Here is a 20,837-nt window from a genome sequence, read left to right on the forward strand (position 1 = left end):
ACACCCCAAGACCCATTCATGGAAATAAGTCTTCCCCTATGAAAGCTACTCCAAATTTAAAAAGGTGACTTTCGTACCAGATGTGTAGAAATCAATGTAGGGACACATCAACCATCAAGGAAACATGTCACTTCTAATGAAAACAATAATTCTCTTTTAACAGACCCCAATCATACAGATATATTTATATGTATTTCATAATGCCAGAAAAAGAATTCAAATAATAATCTGAAGGAAATTCAGTGAGACACAAGAGAATACAGATAGATAATTCAACAAAATCATGAAAACAACTCATAATTTGAATGAGAAATTTAGGAACGAGATAGATATCCAAAAAAAAAAAAAAAAAAAACCAAACAAAAAAAGAACACAGATATCCTAGAGCTGAAGAAATCAATGAATGAAATAAAAATGCAACCAAGAATTTCAATAATACACTAGACTAAGAAGAAGAAAGAATTTCTGAACTTGAAGGCAGGTCTTATGAAATAACACAGGCAGAAAAAAAAAAGAAGAATGAAGAAAACCTGCAGGATTTATAAGATACCATGAAGAGGATAAATATTCATTCATATAATGGGCACTCCAGAAGGAAAAGAGAAGGCAAAAGGTGAGAAAAACGTGTTTTCATGAAAGAATAACACATTTATTTTTTCATTTTAACAAGAATAATTTTTTGTTTTGAGACGGAGTTTCGCTCTCTTTACCCAGGCTGGAGTGCAATGGCGTGATCTCGGCTCACTGCAACCTCCACCTTCCGGGTTCAAGCAATTCTGCCTCAGCCTCCTGAGTAGCTGGGACTACAGGCGTGCACCACCATGCCCAGCTAATTCTTGTATTTTTAGTAGAGATGGGTTTCACCTTGTTGACCAGGATGGTCTCGATCTCTTGACCTCATGATCCACCCGCCTTGGCCTCCCAAACTGCTGGGATTATAGGCATGAGCCACCGCACCCGGCCATTAAAAAGAAGAATTTTAAAAGCAGCAAGAAAAAAGTGTCAAGTCACAATTAAAGAAATCCCTGAACGATCCAAGATGGCTGATCACTAACATCTCAGGATTGCAGCTCCCAGTGAAAGCGCAGAGAATGAGAGGACGCCACACTTTCAGACAAATTTTTGTTGCTCACAGAGCAGAAGATTCCCAGTGGAGGAGCCGCACGGGTCACCAGCGCGTCTCTTGTGGCCGGCGCAGCAGTTTTGCCGGCACCTCAGCGTTGCAGCTCTTGGTGCAGAGTAAACGGGACTGGTTCCCCTTCTGACTGATGTTTGGAGCTCCGGGAAGGCAGAGTCACCTATTATGGACTCAAGAAGGAAGCCAGACTGGAGATTCCCGGGCAGAAAAGCACCATCAGTCTTAATGCCGCTATTTTGGCCAGCACAGTGGGTTGCTCATATTTCAGCCCCGGGAATTAACAACTTGGACGTCCACTCAGAGACCTAATTTGAAAGTTGGTAATTACAAAGACGACAGGTGGATACATTTACAATGATGGGAAGAAACCACCGTAAAAAGGCTGAGAATACTCAAAATCAGAATGCCTCTCCCTCTAAAGAGGATCACAGTTCCTCATCAACAAGGGAACAAGGCTTGATGGAGAATGAGTGCATCCCATTAACAGAATCAGGCTTCAGAAGATGGATAATAAGAAACTTCTGTGAGTTAAAAGAACATGTTGTAGCCCAATGTAAAGAAACTAAGGCCTTTGAAAAAAGGTTTCACGAAATCCTAATGAGAATAGACAACTTGGAGAGGAATATAAGTGAATTAATGGAACTGAAGAATACAATACGGGAACTCCGAGAAGTATGCACAGGTTTAAACACTTGAATTGTTCAAGTAGAAGAAAGGATATCCAAGGTCGAAGTCCAACTTAATGAAATAAAACGAGAAGACAAGATTAGAGAAAAAAGGAAAAAAAGGAATGAGCAAAGTCTCCAAGAAACATGGGACTATGTGAAAAGACCAAATTTACGTTTGATAGGTGTACCTGAATGCGACGGAGAGAATGAATCCAAGCTGGAAAATATTCTTCAGGATATTACTTAGGAAAATTTTCCTAACCTAGCAAAGCAGGACAATACAGAGAACCTGTATTACCCCAGGTAATACAGAGAACACCACAAAGATATTCCTCAAGAAGAGCAACCCCAAGGCACATAATCGTTAGATTCACCAGGGTTGAAACGAAGGAGAAAATACTAAGGGCAGCCAGAGAGAAAGGTCAGGTTACCCACAAAGGGAAGCCTATCAGACTTACAGCAGATCTCTCAGTAGAAACTCTACAAGCCAGAAGAGAGTGGGGGCCAATATTCAACATCCTTAAAGAACAGAACTTTCAGCCCAGAATTTCATATCCAGCCAAACTAAGCTTCACAACTGAAGGAAAAATAAAATCTTTTATGAACAAGCAAGTACTCAGAGATTTTATTACCACCAGGCCTGCTTTACAAGAGCTTCTGAAAGAAGCATTACACATAGAAAGAAACAACCAGTATTAGACTTTCTAAAAATATACCAAAAAGTAAAGAGCATCAACATAAAGAAGAATTTACATCAACGAATGGATAAAACAGCCAGTTAACATCAAATGGCAATAATCCTAAATTTAAATCAACTAAATCCCCCAATCAAAAGACACAGCCATAACCCAATGGTATGCTACATCCAGACCCATTACACATGCAAGGATACACAAAGTCTCAAAACAAAGGGATGGAGAAAGATTTACCAACTAAATGGAGAGCAAAAATAAATAAATAAATAAATAAAAAGCAGGAGTTACAATTCTTGTATCTGATAAAATAGATTTTAAAGCAACAAAGATATAGTGGTAAAAGGATCAATGCAACAATAAGAGCTAATGATCCTAACACCCAGATACATAGAGACTTAGACTCAATGAGACAGAAAATTAATAAGGATATCCTACTTAATAAATATTTATAGAGCTCTCCACTTTAAATACACAAAATATACATTCTTGTCAATATCACATCACACCTACTCATAGGTTTAAATGAAATATTGATTGTCCATTATTAATACCCATTTTTTTAGAATAAAGCAACATTTCCATTCTCTCTCCCTCTTTTTCTTCCTCTTTCTTCCTCTCCTTCACTCCTTTTTTTCCCTCTCCTTCTCTCAGAAAAAAAAAAAAAAAAAAAAAAGAAATCCCTGTTATACTAACAGCAGATTTCTTAGCAGAAATCTTACAGGCCAGGGGAGAATGGGATGATATATTCAAAAAACCCAAGGAAAAAACCTCCCAGCCAAGAATACTGTACTCAGTAAAGCTATCCTTCAGAAATGAAGGAGAAACAAAGTCTTTGACAAGTCCAGGTGTGGTGGCTCACATCTGTAGTTCCTGTGCTTTGGGAGACTGAGGCAGGAAGATGCTTGAGCCCAGGAATTTGAGACCAGCCTGGGCAACATAGCAAGATCCTATCTCTTAAAAAAAAAATTAGCCAGGCATGGCACATGCCTGTAGTCTCAGCTATGTGGCAGGCTAAGGTGGGAGGGATTTCTTGAGCTCAAAAGTTTGATGCTGCAGTGAGCTATGAGCTTGCCATTATACTCTGTCTCTAAAAAACCCAGCTCTTTCATAGACAAGCAAAAACTGAAGAGACTTTATCACCACTAGAATGGCCTTACAAGAAAATACTCAAGGGAGTCTTATATCAGGAAGTGAAAAGATGATAACCACCATCATGAAACATGTAAAATTATAAAATTCACTGGGAGAGCCATTACACAAAGGAGAAAGAGAAAAGAATCAAATCTTATTACTGCAGAGAACCCAGCTGCCAAAAATCACCAATAAGCGAGAGAATAAGGAACAAAAGATATGCAAAAAAACCCCAGAAAACAATAAAAAAAATGACAGGAGTAAGTCCTCACCTATCAGTAATAACCATGAATGTAAATGGGTTAAATTCTCCATTTAAAAGATAGACACTGGCTGAATAGATAAAAAAAGAGAGACCCAATTATATGCTACCTAAAAGCAACTCACCTTAACTGTAAAGACACACATAGACTGAAAGTGAAGGTATGGAAAAACATGTTCCATGCAAATGGGAACCAAAGCGGGCAAGAGTAGCTATACTTATATCAAACAAAACCAACTTCAAGTTAACAGTTTTAAAAAGAGACAAAGAAGAACATTTAATAAAGGGATCAATTTAGCAAGAAAATATAACAATTGTAAATATATATAAACCCAACACCAAAGCACCCAAATAATATAATGCAAGTCTTATTTGACCTAAAGAGAGAGGGAGAGACCCCCATAAAATTGTAGTTGGGGACTTCAATATTCTACTCTTAGCACTGTATAGATCACATAGAAAGAAAATAAACAGGTCAGACACTGTGGCTCATGCCTGTCCCAGCACTTTGGAAGGCTGAGGCTGAAATGGGTAGATCACAAGTTCAGGAATTTCAGATTAGCCAGCCTAACCAACATGGTGAAACCCCATCTCTACTAAATATATAAAAATTAGTCAGGCATGGTGGTGTGTGCCTGTAATCCTAGCTACTCTGGAGGCTGAGGCAGGAGAATCGCTTGAACTCAGAAGGTGGAGGTTGCAGTGAGCCTATATTTCGCCATTGCACTACAGCCAGGGTGACAGAGTGAGACTCCATCTCAAAACAAACAAACAAACAAACAAACAAACAAACAAACAAACAGAAAACAAACAAAGAAACTTGGATTTAAGCTGCACCATAGACCAAACAGACCTAACAGCCATTTAGAGAATGTCACTGAACATCTGCAAAATAACATCAGCACATGAAACATTCTCCAGAATGACAATATTTTAGGAAACAAAACAAATCTCAAGAAATTTAAAAAACTGAAATCATATCAAGTACCTTAACTGACCAAAATGAAATAAAACAAGACATCAATAGCAAGAAAAAGTATACAAAGCTATGGAAATTAAGCAACATACTGCTGAATGATCAGTGGGTGAAGGAAGAAATTAAGAATGAAAATAGAAACACAATATACCAAAACTTATGGGACATAACAATAGCAGTATTAAGAGGCAAATTTATAGCAATGAATGCTTACATCAAAAAAACTAGAAATATTTCAAACAAACACCCTTACAATGTACCTCTAGGAATTAGAAAAGCAAGAACAAACTAAACCCAAAATTAGTAGAAGAAAAGAAATGTTAACAATCAGAGCAGAAATAAACAATACAATATATTTATACAACTATAAAACAATACAAAATATTAATAAAACAGAAGGTTGATTTTTAAAAAGAAAAACAAAACCGACAAACCATTGGCTAGCCTTAGAAAAAAAGAAAGAAGACTCAAATAAATGAAATAAGCAATGAAAAAGACATCACAATGGATACCACAGAAATACAAAGGATCATTAGAGACTACTATGAACAACTACATGCTAATAAATTAGAAAACCTAGAGGAAATAGATAAATTCCTGACCATATACAATCTACCAAGACTGAACCAAGAAGAAATTGAAAACCTTAAGAAACAAATAACAAGTAACAAAATTGAATCAGTAATTACAATGTCTCCCAACAAAGTAAAGTCCAGACCTACATGGCTGAATTCCACCAAACCTTTAGATAAGAATACCAGGTCTTCACAAACTATTACAAAAAATTGAAGCAGAGAGAATTCTCCCTAATTCATTCCATTAGTTTGATTACATTAAACTAAAAATCTCCTGCAGAGTGAAGAAAACAATCAACAGAGTGAAGAGACATCATGTTGAATGGGAGAAAACATCTGTAAACTACTTATCTGACACAGAATTAATATCCAAAATGTACAAGGAACTGAGACATCTCAACAGCAAAACAAACAAACAAAAAATAAACTGATTAAAAATGGGCAAATGATCTGAACAGACATTTCACAAAAGGCAAGAAATGGTTAACAAATATATGAAAAAAAGCTCAACATCACTAATTAACAGGAAACTAAATCAAAACCACAAAGAGGTATTTTCTCATCTCAGTTAGGATGGTTATCAAAACGACAAAAATAATAAATGCTGGTGAGGATGTAGAGAAAAGGGAACTCTTTTACCCTGTTAGTGGGAATGCAAATTAGTACAACCACTGTGGAGAATAGTATGGAGGTCCTTGAAAAAACTACAAATAGAACTACTGGGAATGTATTCAGAAAAAAGGAAATCATTATATCAGAGATACATCAGCACCCCCATGTTTATTACAGCATTATTCACTATAGCCAAGATATGGAATCAACATAAGTGTCCAACAACAGACGAATACAGAAAATGTGGTATGTATATATATATATATATATGTGATGGAATACTATTTGGTTATAAAAAAGAATAAAATCCTATCAGTCATGGCAATATAGATGGAACTGGAGGTCATTATGTTAAGCGAAATAAGCCAGGAACAGAAAGTTAAATACCACATGCTCTCACTCATATCGGAAGCTAAAAAACACTGATCTAAAAAATCTGCCACCTGCACAGATATCTACAAAAAAGAAAAGGTTTCTTCCCCCCGATTTTCTTGTAATAAATGATAAATTTCCAAGTCTTTTTCACTGCTGTTTGAGCCATGTTTAGAAGAGAGTAGCTTGTCCTCTGGTCTATACTGGTTGCCGAATTTACTTGTATTCCTATTTTTGCATATGCTGCATTGAGACTTACGTATGGCAAGAAGGCATTTTTGTTGTTATTGTTGTTAAAGGAAACAAACTCTCAAATAATGAAGTGATGTAAAAGCTGCATATGCCTGCAAAGCTCTGAATTCAGGTCCCATTTCTGTCACAAACAAATGAATGTAACTCCCACCCTAATCCCTTTTTTATGTAATATAAGTGCCTTAGCATGCGTTGCAACTATCATCACTGCAGTAAGCTGGTGTACAGATGTTTTCCACTGAGCATCACAATAAAGAGTACCATGTGCTACGAAAAAAAACATAAGTTGATCTCATACAAGTAAAAAGAATACTAGGGGCTGAGAAGGATAGAGGGAAAGGAAAAATAGGGAGAGGTTTGTGAGAGGATACAAAATTACAGCTACTTCAGGAATGGAAAACCAAACATTCTATATTCTCACTTATAAGTGGGAGCTAAGCTATGAGGATACAAAGACATAAGAATGATACAATGGACTTTTGGGACTTAGAGGGAAGGGGTGGGAAGGGGTTGAAAGGGAGTGAGGGATGAAAGACTACCAACTGTGTTCAGTGTATACTGCATGGGTGATGGTTGCACCAAAATCTCACAAATCACCACTGAAGAACCAAATCCCCACAAACCTATGGAAATAATAAAAAAAAATACAAAGAAAACCCCCACAAAAAAGTCCCCAAATTACAGCTAGATAGGAGGAATAAGTTCTAGTGTTCTATACCACTATGGGATGATTCTGGTTAACAATAATACATAGTTTCAAACAGCTAGAAGGAGGCTACTGAATGTTTCCAACAGAAAGAAATGATAAATGTTTGAGATGATGGATATGCTAATTACTCTCATTTGATCACCATGTTATATGTATCAAAACATCACCATGTACCCCAATGTTATACTGAACAGAGCATAGAAAGTCAACAGCAAGACAAAAGTATGCCAAATTGCAGGGTTTATTGCCGGCGACCACGGAGGACTCACGTCTCTCCAACCCGTGGCCCCAAATGGAGGGTGACAAGACTCTTTAATACCTGTAAAACCACCTTGGGAGTGGGGGTGAGGAGCGGGGATGGAGATGAAAGGCTTCAGACATTTCGAGGGCTAGTGGATTTTGTAAATCACCTCTTGGGCCGAGACGAGGGTTTGGGGGGCGGCGCTCCGGACATTCCAAGGGCCAGGGGACTTTTGTCATTCCGATTGTTACTTAAGTGGTTTACAGAAGTCAAGGTAAACATTAGTTTATACATTATCTGGGTAGAGTGGGAATCACAGATCTTAGCTACTTATTACAAGTTGCAGGAGCCAGGATGGAATTATCTTGGGCTGCTTATTCTGGTTATTACCAGTAAGCAAAGGCTAGCAACTCTGGCAGTTACTGATAAGAGAAGGTAAGCAGCTTTACCTCTTTGCATTCTGCAAAGTAAACTAGCAGTTTTATTTACAGAAGCCGAGGTTAGCAGTCATTGTGAGGAGAATGGGGTAACTTATTTTTGGAAAACAGCTTTTGTCTTCTATAAAATGGCGTTGCTCAGGTTCCAGCTATAGCACACCAAGAATAGGTTACTTATCATTTGTCAATGAAAAAAATTTAAAAAAGAAAAAACACTACCAAGGATTAACTATCTCTTTTTCATTTTTTGTTTTCTAACTAATCATTTATTTTATTTTATTTATTTTAAAAACTTTTATTTTAGGTTCAGGATACATGTGAAGATTTGTTACATAGGTAAACTGATGTCACAGGGGTTTGTTGCACAAATTATTTCATAACTCAGGTATTAAGCCTAGTACCCAATAGTTATCTTTTCTGCTCTTCTCCCTCTTCCCACCTTCCACCCTCAAGTAGACCCCCATGTCTACTATTCTCTTCTTTGTATTTATGAGGTCTCATCACTTAGCTCACACTTACAAGTGAGAACATGTGTTATTTGTTTTTCTGTTCCTCTGTTAGTTTGCTAAGGGTAGCCTCCAGCTCCATCCATGTCCCTGCAAAAGATATGATCTCATTCTTTTTTATGGCTGCATAGTATTCCTTGGTGTATATGTACCACATTTTCTTTATTCATCTGTCATTGATGGGCATTTAGGTTGATTCCATGTCTTTGCTATTGTGAATAGTGCTGCAATGAACATTTGCATGCATGTGTCTTTATGGTAGAATGATTTATATTCCTTTGGGTATATACCCATTGATGGGCATTTAGGTTGATTCCATGTCTTTGCTATTGTGAATAGTGCTGCAATGAACATTTGCATGCATGTGTCTTTATGGTAGAATGATTTATATTCCTTTGGGTATATACCCAGTAATGGGTTGAGTGGTAGTTCTGCTTTTAGTTCTTTGAGGAATCTCCATACTTCCTTCCACAATGGTTGAGCTAATTTACATTCCAACAAACAGTGTATAAGTGTTCCTGTTCTCTGTAACCTCACCAACATCTGTTATTTCTTGACTTTTTAATAATAGCCATTCTGACTGGTGTGAGATGGTATCTCATGGTGGTTTTGATTCACATTTCTCTAATGAGCTCTTTGTAATTAGTAGAATAGTTGCATGAGAAATAAATGAAAGTTACCTAAGAGAGGACTGAAAGTTTCAGAGAGAATTTTAATTGTAATTTGTGTTTACCTGGTAGTGATATGCAGGTTGCTGATAAATGGGCTGAGCTACCATCACAGGGGAGCTGCATATAGAACGTGACTATGAGAAGATGGAAAAAATAGAAAAATTAGGCAGAAAACTTTAAAATAGCTCACAATAAAATTTATCTCAAATTATTTCCTAAACCCAGTCAACTTCTGGTTTATGATTACAAATGTTATTTTTCTACCTCTTATTGTTATTATTACCAACTCTACTAAGTCTCTTTATTAAAATCATCACAGTATCCTTACTTCCATTTGGTTTAATTTCCATAGTAATGCTAAAACAACCACCAGAAAAGTTGCTTTTCCAACTTTTTCCTCCAAAGATTATGAAAATATAGTTCTAAGAGAATACTTAGAGGAAAATGACAGCAACACTTAGGCTGACACTGCCTGTTTCCATTGTGGGGACCAGCAGTAAACAGTTAATGTATGTAATATCATTTAGAACTGAATGAATAGTCGTAACTAATTTTCCCACTAGTTACAAATAATCAATGTTCTATTCCTTTGTTACACATATAATTAAAGCAAAGACATTTTATTTTTATTTTAATAATTTGACATTTAAATGAGTTAATAGGTTGATAAACGAATAAGTGAAAAATCTATGTCTGAAAAAAGTACAGGTAACACTTGATTATTCAAAGTGATCTTTCACTTTTTGGGCTTACTCTTTTAAGCCCCAAAACAGATTATTTAAAACCAGATCATTAATAAAATAGGCAAGTTGTATTGCAAGATAGTAAAACTGGCTCTAATACAGCAATTAAAGTTCAGTCTCTAATGTGGGATCTAACTTGTATTGTTTTAAGCTTCAGACCCCGAAGACTGAAGAAAAGTATCATAGTTTTGTACAATTCACACACTATGGTATGCTAATAAAACTGTATCACAGATTAACATTAGAAAATAATAATGTAATTTGCTATATTAATAGATTAAAGGAGAAAAATTATAATTTCAGCAGAGACAGAAAATGTATTTGTTAAAATTCCATACCTTTTTATGATTAAAAACTCTTAAAAAATAGTAGAAAGTAGCTTCCTTAATTTATTTAGGGCAGTAACTCTCAACCATGAATGATTTTGTCCTCTAGGGAACATCTGGCAATGTTGGGAGACATTTTTGATTGTCATAACTATGAGGAGCCTAGGGATACTTCTAAACATTCTACAGTGCACAGGACAGTTCCTCAACCAAGAAATCATCTGGCTCACAATGTCAACAGTGCTGAGATTGAGAAATTCTGGTTAAGAGTATCTTCCAGAACCTACAAAGTATGCGTGTGTGTGTGTGTCTTTTTCTGTATGTTTGTGTGTGTATACATATATATATGCATATGTATGTATTTATATGTATATATACATAGATTTTTCACTTATAAATTTATCATATGTATGTATATGTATATGCACACATGTAAAGCTTAATGGTGAATCACTGAACTTGCTTCCTTTTTCAAGAACAAGGTCATGATGTTTTCACTCTATCAATACTATAGCAGAGACACTATCAGTGCAAAAAACTCCAGGAAAAAAAGAAGAGAAAGAATTAGAAGTATACCGAATCATAAATAAATTATAAATGAGAGTTTGGCAGGGTTGCTGATACAATATCAATATTGAAAAATCAAGAGCATTGCTATACATCAGCTATAATCTATTAGAAAACATGATTTAAAAAACAGCTTTCATGAAAGCAACAAAACTATAGTGCACTAAGAATAAATTCAAAAAAAGATGTGTCAAGCTTTTTCATGGAGAAAGAAAATGTTTTTTATGAATAGAAGTAAAAGAAGACAAATAAATGGAGAGATGTGTCATGTTCAGGGATATAAAGAGTCAATATTTTAAAATACTGAAATGTCCTAAGTTATCCACACTATTTAATGTAATTCTAATAAAAAAAGGGCTTTTCACATAACTAAACAAGCTGAATTATAAAATGTGTACTTATAAAAGCAAAGACATAAGGATAGATGAGAGAATCCTGAAGAAGAACAAAGTCCTTTAAGATTTCAAGACTCATTATAAAGTCAAAATAATTAGAATTGGGCAAGGCAAACAAATATCCCAATGGAACAAAATAGCAGGAAAAAGACCCATACACATGGAAACTTAGTATTTGGCAGAGGATTAATTTCAAAATAGTAGGAAACAGATGAATTAGTTAATACGTAAATTCAAGATTTAAGATCTGGCAGTGAAAAGTGGCAATAATATAGAATTAAAAATAAAAAATAGAATAGCTATATTCTTGTAGTAAAAAATAAAAACAAGAAGAAAAAAGTCTTGTAACAAAGAGCAAAAAACCAATAATTTTTTATGAGAAAAAAAAAGAGTTAATGGACAAGCCACAAACTGGAAGAAGATATTGACAACCCACAAAATTCATGTAATAAACTCAAGATTAAAAACAAATCACCCCAAAAGAAAAATGGACAATGGATATGAACAGGCAGCTCACAGAAGAAAGTGGAATGACCATAAATATACAAAAATATATTCAATATTACTAGAAGTTAGACAAATAAAAATAAAACAAAATGCCACTGCATAAAATAATATTGGTATAAATGTAAAAATCTGGTAATTTTAAGGGTTGGCAGCTTATGGAAAAATTGGGGCTGTCATAAACTGTTGGCTAGGATTTCAAATAGCTTTCAAAAGCTGTTTGGCAACATCTAGTCAAAGATGTGCATACTTCATGAATGTGAAATCCTATGTGTATATCCTTGCCTAGACCAAGGTACATTAGGGAAGCACAAAAATTTTTCCAGTAATACATGGACATGAATAACTTTAAGAGTACCAATTTTCAGATTCTAAACTTCATATGTACTCCTTTCTGATGTGATCCACCCATGATTGTGTCTGTGTAACATGGATTCTTCTTTTAAAAACTCCACCTTCACCATCACTCTTTTGCTTCCCTAAAGAAAGGCATATTTCTCACTTCTGGATCTTGCTATAATGCTATTATATAATAACAACAGGGCATCAAACAGGCACCCAACTCAAGAGGGCAATACCCTGAGAAATGAGAGATGGCAAAGCAGAAAGAGTTTGCATAAGAAATATTAAAGGAGAGATGATACTATTTTATCTAGGGAACAAACTTAAATTAGTTGAAGATCACATGGATATATATTAGTTCATTTATTTGAGTTTAAAAATAAAGTTAGAATTTTCTAATAGAAAGTTTTATTCAGTAGTTTTATTTGGTTGACTGGTTTTGTTAACTGAGTTATAAAGCAGATACTTTCCACTATTAAAATAAGCTAAATTTACAGATACAAAGTTTTAATGAAAATATATAAATCCATAATATACAATATTCATAAACTATTTAAACTACAATAAATTCCAGATAGCAACTTAAACATGAGTGAGTGTACTCATACTATTTCAAAAAATTTATATAAGAGAATTTATATAATAAGCAAAAGCTTAGAAAAATCACTGCTCTAGAAAAACTCTCACATAATACATATGAGATCTGGATATTCAATGTAGCCTTGTTTGTAGAAAAAACTTAAAATGTCCATCAATAGAAGAATATAAAAAATTGTAATCTACTCATACAGTGGAATGTTATAAAATATTTAAAAAGGTCAATTAGATATATAAGGATCAACATGACACAATCTAAAAAGAGATAAACATGGTTTACTAAAAAATATGCTGAGTATAAAAACCAGATTATTTGTACAATATTTAAAAACCACAAAGCAATACTATATTTCATTTATGAATACATATATTTATAATAAAAATATCTAAAATGAATAGGAAAGATATTCTGCTTACTTCTGAAGAGGGAAAGAGGGTAAGGAGGTGGGGTTAAGGAGAACTGGCCTGAAGCTGTCTTACTTTATTTCCCATTTTAAGAACTTGAGTAAATATGGCAAAATGTTGATGTCTATTAAATTTTGTTTGTAGAGATGTGTGTTATATATATGTAATTATCTGTTGTTGAAATATTTCAGAAATAAAGCAAACATTAAAAAATTGGCAGTAATAGATGGAAATCCTTTTTAAATGAAATTACTTACAGGCCAAGGTGGTGGGACAGAAGTTACCTCTGGAGTATGAAAATAAGCAACACCATTATGATAAGTATAAGGATACCCAGTTGAAGTTGTTAGATACATCGTTCCAGCTGCTGGCATTATACTAGAACCTAGAGCAAAGATTAAATAATAATAATTAAAATGTCCAATTTAACTGTTAAAACTAGTTTCTAAACCCATCATAAAAATATTTATCTTAATAAACCTATGTGGCCATAGTAAAAATTGGATGACACAGGTATTTAAAAAAAATTCCTTACGTCAAAGTATCTTTGAAGCACGTATTTTTAAACTCAATACTTTAAAGCTTTTAGTTTAAGGTGATTAAAAGAAAAGATGAATAATACTAACAAATACTAAAAATTTATCAGTTCAGATTCCAACACCAGTATAATGTTACACAGAGCTTAACAATTTAGATTATCATCAGCAAGGTAATTATTTGTACAAACATAAATTATGTATAATTTAAAGTTACTTGAAGACTACATACACTGTACTCAAGTTCCTCAGGTTTGGCTAGACCTTTTATTTCTGAAAGTCCAAAGATGATGGAGGCAGTAAAGTTGGAGAAGATTCTACTTTCCTGAAGACATTTTGGTTCCACCCTACTAATTCTTTGGCTATCCTACCAGCAAACATTCATTCATGCTATGGCTCTCTTTTATCTTTCTTTTCTATGATATATTTTCTATCTACTCTCCTGTTGCTACAATGGCTGCTGTTGCAAACATGACAGCTAGTCTGCATGTGGCTAGTCTGGGGTCTTCATCTCTTTTTCCAGGCTAAGTTATATAACCACCTCCACCAAACCAAAAAATAATAAATAATAAACATATATACTTTTTGTCATGGAGGAGACTTTAAAAGTTAAATTAGTCAAATTAGATTAGGGTCTTAACCAGCAAGGTTATACAAATTAGTGAAACTGACAATGCTTCTTTCACCAGTGCTTCTCAAAATTTCACATAAATTAAAATCACCTACATTGCTTATTAAAATACAAATTCCAGGGACTTACCTTAAGAGATTTTGAATCAGTAAATCTGGGACAGGGCCTAAGAATTTGCATTTTGACAGCTTCCAATGAACTGACACTGTCTGCAAACCACACGTTAAATAGCACCAGCCTACCACATTGTAATACTATTGCTCCTCAGCTTTTATATTTTCACTGTATTTGATCTAGTATTGTTATTATTTTAATGGTTCTTAATTAGATCCTTTTGAATATTCGATGAAAGCCAGGGACCTTTTACTCAGATACATATACAAACACAATTTTATACACAATTCAGGAGGTCCATGGATTCCCCCCAAAAGATAATCAGTGAACCATGCTAAATAAATAAGTAAATTTTCAGTCCATACTATTTCAAGGCATGAACTGGGACCTAGTGATACAGCAAAAAAAATTAAAAAATTAGACATGGCATGGGTCTGTATCCTCAAAGAAGTTACAACTAATGACTAAAGACAGTCATTAGTTAATTACACAATCAATTATATACAATTTTGATAAATACATGAGGAGTCACTATAAAGTACAATACTGAACATTCCAATTATTACACATATAAAACCTATGTGAAATCTCTCTATATGTAAATATATATGGAACATTTGTGATAAAATGATGTTTCAGCTAAGCTCTAAAGAATGAAGAGGATGGCAAAGAATATTCTAGGTAAAGAAAACAGAATATTACATTCCGAGAACAGGAATATAGTATGTTCTGAAACTGAAAGAAGGCTAGATGGCTAAAGCATGGAAAGAAAAGGGAACAATACCTCAAAATAAGCTGAGCATCAAACAATTAGAGGTGCACTTTTGAAAGATCACTCTGGCTGCCTTGTGAACAATGGATTGGAAGGTAGATGGATTGGATTTAGAAAGACCACTTAGGATAGTTTTCCAGGAATTAAGGTAAGCAAAGTTGTTGGTTGGGACTTGGGTGTTGGTAATGGAGATTGGAAAAAAATGACAGATGTAAGAAAAAAACTAAGATAAGAATCCCTTATTTGTAAATGTACTTTTAATACCTATTTTTCTTTGGAGAAAAGTCAAAAGAACTTTGGAGTCAAACAGTCCTGCATTTGAAGGCTAATGCTACCACTCACCGTTAGGCAAATGCAAGTTATACATGATTTTAAAAATAAACCATGAGAAAATTTGCAATTCTAGTATGCTGCAGTGGGTTAGGAACCACAACATGCCAAGATTAACTCTCCTTTACCTTTAGGAGTACTTCAGCAGAAACATTTTTAAAACAATGACTTTACCTTTTTGAGATTGAATTTTCTATTTACAAAAATAGAATACTTCATGGGTTTCTATGAAGATTAAATGAAATAAATGAAAACCCATAACACTGACCCTTGCACTAAATAGTTTTTGAAAAACTATTTGTATATTTGAAAGCATTCAGCATAGTGCTGATTTATTTTCTATTTTAGCAACCGGTGAATCATACTATGAACATTTCTATTTAGTGGTGATTGCTGGTGATAATGGGCTAAAGGACCATTACCGTATGTTCTAGCTTAACCTTTGCAAGTAACAACAGTAGTCTGAAAATATTCAGCATTCTGCCATATTTAGTGCATTTCATTTTGTAATAACTTATTGGAGATACTTTGTCTCCTAAATTAACAAATACTAAGTCAAAATTAAACTTAACATATGTTAATCTCTTTTGTTGTAGTTGTGGCAATGTTTTAAACATCCCCGTAGACACTAGGATTTGGCTATGGGAAAATAAGTTAGTTACTAATTTTACATCACATTTCTCCTTCTAGTCAAACAGTGTTTAAGATTTTAATAAATATTAAAGGTAAAAAGTTAACTATAAAGATGCTAACCTAATAAATAGAGTGAGGAAAAAATAATAGAATTGAAATCATTAGAGAAATTTGAGGAAAGTAGATACATCATTTAGCTAATTCCTAAAGCTCTAGGATTGTCCTCCCTGAAAATTATGACACACCTGGCTGGGTTACAGTACATAGCATGCATCAAGTTTCTGATATTAGTTCTATGCTTTCACTTTCAATGTTTTTACTCTGATTAATTTTAAATTACTTTCTGATTAAAATTTTTCTTATTAGTAAGTCTAAATTATTAAATTACTTCTAATTACTTTTGCTATTTTAAATGATATTTTCATCATAAAAGATTTTTCCTTTAATGCTGTAACTATATGAAATATACTTAAGCATACACAAAAAATGTGTATATACATTTTTTTCCCCAGCCAAAAAAAACTGAGATATGTTATTTTGTGGCAAAAAATATTCATTTCACCACCAACTTTGTTAAAATAATGTTATTAAATGAAAGAAACATGATAGTTTAATAAAGTTCTATAAAAAGTCTAATATTTCAAAAAAGAACCATGCAAAAATATTTAAAAATACATTAGGTCTCAATACATACGAGAGATCCCTACTTGTTGTTTTCTTATTGCTGGACCAATATTCAGCTTCTTATCCTTATAATTAAGTTTTTCAGCCTAAAATAAAGAAAAAAGAAATTATTTTATTATTTTAGCACTATTATTTATAAAATCAATAAGGAAAAACTAGTTTGAAAGAATTTCAAAAATTCAGACTATAACATTCTTTGAAAGCAGCAAGGAATAGTGGGAAAGAGCAGTCTTCAGATTGAAATAGATCTGGTTCTGACTGCAAATCCTCATTTGTAATACAGTCAATCCTTATTAGTCATGAATTCTGTATTTGTAAATTTGTCTATTTGCTAAAATTTATTTGTAACCCTAAAATTAATATTTGTGGCAATTTTGAGGTTATTAGTGGACGTGCAAAGTAGTGAAAAATTTGAGTAGCCTGATGCACATGCTCTCAGCTGAGGTCAAATAAGGCGATGTTCTTTCTTCTTGTTCCAGTGCTCATACTCTAAGAGAGAGCTTTCTGTTTAGTGCCATGTTTTCTCGATTTTTGTGCTTTTTGTTGGTGATTTTGCTATTTAAAATGGCTCCCATGTGTGGTGCTGAAGTGCTGGCTAGCACAAGAAAACTGTCATAGGCCTTATGGAGGAGATATATATTAGATGTGCTTAATTCAAGCATGAATTATAGTGCTATTGGCCATGAGTTCAATGTTAATGAGCCATTAATCTATTATATGTGACGCCTTTAAATGGAAAAACACATGAAACAAGGTTATATATTGATTGGTTGACAGCAATATTATGACCAGAGGTTCTTGGGAACCTTACCCTGTATTTCCCCTAGAAAGAGTAGTTCAATATTTGCTAATTCAGTGTTCCTAGTAATGTTATAGAATAGAACATAACTGCCACAAATAACAAGAATTGACTGTATATGATTCAAATTCAAATTTTACTTTTTTTTTTTAAAAAATTAAATGCTATATTTGCCTTAACTTAAAGTTATTATACTGAATTACTGGTTATAGACTTTTTTTTCTGTGAATATTCTTAGTTTATAAAAAGTTTTTCACAGGAGAGAAATCATTTCAGATAACCTCACTGTTGGATTTCATGCTTACAGTGTTTTTTAAACATTCAAAATGCTATTAACACTTGGCAAAAGACATATTCCCAAGTTCTTAGTTTAAACAAATAAAGTGAAACATTGCATTACAATTTCACAACCATACTTGCAATGATTTTGGAATTTGCTCTTCTGCAGATAAAGTTTCCTAGAGACCAGTGCCAATCTTAAGATGCAAAATTTTTAAAAAGCAATTGATTATTGTATTTGACCCATGAAAAGATTAGTTTCAAATAAAAAAGTTCCAGAAATAAAGTTAAATACACCAAAAGATCATACCTCTTGTAAAATTTTTTGTGCATCTTCTTGTGTTTCAAAAGTGATGAAACCATACCTAAATAACAAGGATTATTAATTATTACTAATTAATCATTTTCTTGGAATGTTATATTAATTATATCAAATTAAAAAAAAATTTGTTTTTAAATAGTGGGCCATTGTCAGAGTAAGCATCTTTCTATGCTGCACCAGTGTGGGAATTTAGAAGGATCATTCACAGCTTAACACTATCACCTCCTTTTAGAGTCAGGGAACCAAAAGGAAAAAAAAACCCCTGAGATCTTTGAAACAGCTTCAGCTCTGGCGCGGTGGCTCACGCCTGTAATCCCAGCACTTTGGGAGGCCAAGGTGGGTGGATCACGAGGTCAAGAGATCGAGACCATCTTGGTCAACATGGTGAAACCCCGTCTCTACTAAAAATGCAAAAAAATTAGCTGGGCCTGGTGGGCGCGTGCCTGTAATCCCAGCTATTCAGGAGCCTGAGGCAGGAGAATTGCCTGAACCCAGGAGGCGGAGTTTGCAGTGGGCCGAGATCGCACCATTGCACTCCAGCCTGGGTAACAATAGCGAAATTCCATCTCAAAAAAAAAGAAAAAAAAGAAAAAAAAGAAAAGCACAAGAGATTCATGATGTGGCTTCAAAACTGGGATGCAATAAATTTAAATCCAGAGCAATAATCTCCTTTTAAGTTAACAGAAGTTTGGCTAAGAGAAATCAAAGTAGAAAAATAACTTTAAAAAATTAAAAATTTCAACATAAAATTTCTTATATTGGCGAATGACTGTAAATGTATTTGATTACCACTATTAACACATATAATTGATAATGTAATTATTAGTATACTTTCCAGACAATATCAATTAACATAAAACCCAGATTTCATGCTTTTCTTTTTTCTTTCTTTTTTATTTTTTGACATGGGTCTTGCTCTGTTGTCCAGGAGGGAGAGCAGTGATCTTGGCTCACTGCAACCTCTGCCTCCTGGGTTCAAGCGATTCTCCTGCCTCAGTCTCCTGAGTAGCTGGGACTACAGGCACATGCCACCACACCTGGCAATTTTTTTGTATTTTTAGTGGAGATGGAGTTTCATTATGTTAGTCAGGATGGTCTTGATCTCCTGACCTTGTGATCTGCCCGCCTTGGCCTCCCAAAGTGTGGGATTACAGGCATGAGCCACCGCACCTGGCAAGTTCATGTTTTTCATTCACGGCTACCTTCAAGCACAATTCATATAATGTTCAAGACACAAATACACATAAATGATGTGCTCCATGTCCAAAAAGCCAAAATAGGTAGAGAAAAAAGAAAAAGTGTATTTCTCAAAGCATAATTGCTATTTAGATAACTTAGGAAAACTCTTCTAAGTAATGCTAAATATCTTCTCTACTATTTTCTTCAATTCATAATTACTGCATCATATATAAAGTTTCTTCTTTTAAAGAAAGAAATTTCTCTTTATTTATTTGCCCAAATATTAAAAAGTTAAGGAATTATTTTTAGACTACTTTTTTTTGGTAGAACGCACACACCACCCAGTGGGAAAGGCACAAAATACAGTTTACATTTTCATGTGTGTTTTTCAATGATAAAAAGTGGATATTACCAAAACATTCAAATTCTGTTAGTCAAACAAAAGCAGTAAATCTCATTTCATCTTAATATTGTCTGGCATTCTGAGGATATATCTCATCTGTTTAAAAATAACCTTTCTATAGAATCCAATCTCTTTCAGAGTCTATCTGTTGAATGCTGTTTCTCACTAATACCACCTCATTGGGTCTCTTCTCTTATGCTTGTAAATATGTATGTCTTGCCTCTTTTCAAAGAAAATAAATGCAATCCTTTACTGCCTTATCTATTTTCTTTAACTTTGCAGTCCAACTCCTTAAGTGAGTACACTATGCAAACTACCTTTTTCCTTTCTGAAATTTGGCTTTGTACACATAGCAATCCACTAAAATAGCTCTATACATTTAAAGACACATTCAAATGCTTTCTTCTCAATTTTCATTCTCATTGATATGGCTATTAAAATCATTCTCATTAGAATTATATTTCTCACTTTGGTCCCCTAATTAGATCTCCAAGGCACAACCTACAGACATTTCTTGGTGTCAGCTGTTTTCAAATAAAGCTCTCTATAGCCTAAAGCAGGGTTATAATTCCAAAAGAATCTCATTCCTTTAGCTTCTGGCTCCTCAGCTAATGTACATCTGCTACTCACATTAAGTGCTTGCTGCCTAACACTAAATGGTCCCTCCACCCATGCAAGAATAGCTTCCCAACAAATTAAGAAATATTAGTGTCTTCTCCCTCCAAAATACACACATATGCACACATAACACACACACACACACACACACATGAAATAGGAAATCAAAAGGTGAGAGGAAAGAAGAGGGCATGATAGTCTCTACTGGAAAATGGAACCAAAGTAAATTAGCATACAAACCCTAGTAATACAATAAAAATAGAGTTGTTAATTCTATATGTAATCTATAGTGATACTAACCCTTTGGATACTCCAGCTCTGTCATTTACAATCTTCACTTCTTTCACAGATCCATACTGGGAAAAAAATTTTCTTAAATCACTTTCATTTGTCTAATGGCATAAAAAGAAAAA

At 34.0% G+C, this 20,837-nt stretch overlaps 1 protein-coding gene across 6 annotated transcripts in view; it reads right to left on the minus strand.

Annotated features, from left to right (window-relative positions):
• Window positions 1-20,837, minus strand: part of BOLL (boule RNA binding protein) — a 90,119-nt gene that overhangs the window by 62,177 nt on the left and 7,105 nt on the right. For 4 of the 6 annotated variants that reach the window (XR_013519027.1, XM_054257755.2, XM_008999149.5 and 1 more), the window contains exons 3-7: window positions 20,725-20,816; window positions 18,213-18,267; window positions 16,835-16,910; window positions 13,382-13,509; window positions 9,308-9,379 (exon numbers count right to left, since the gene is read on the minus strand). Coding sequence is in view for 5 of the 6 variants with exons in the window: in XM_054257755.2 (XP_054113730.1) it covers window positions 9,308-9,379; window positions 13,382-13,509; window positions 16,835-16,910; window positions 18,213-18,267; window positions 20,725-20,816 (423 nt within the window). In the remaining variant the exon portion in view is untranslated. The remainder of the gene's footprint in view (window positions 1-9,307; window positions 9,380-13,381; window positions 13,510-16,834; window positions 16,911-18,212; window positions 18,268-20,724; window positions 20,817-20,837) is intronic. The other 2 variants (XM_035305229.3, XM_054257756.2) reach the window with 1 other exon arrangement.

This window comes from Callithrix jacchus, chromosome 6, assembly GCF_049354715.1.
Source record: "Callithrix jacchus isolate 240 chromosome 6, calJac240_pri, whole genome shotgun sequence".
Taxonomy (NCBI): Eukaryota; Metazoa; Chordata; class Mammalia; order Primates; family Cebidae; genus Callithrix; species Callithrix jacchus.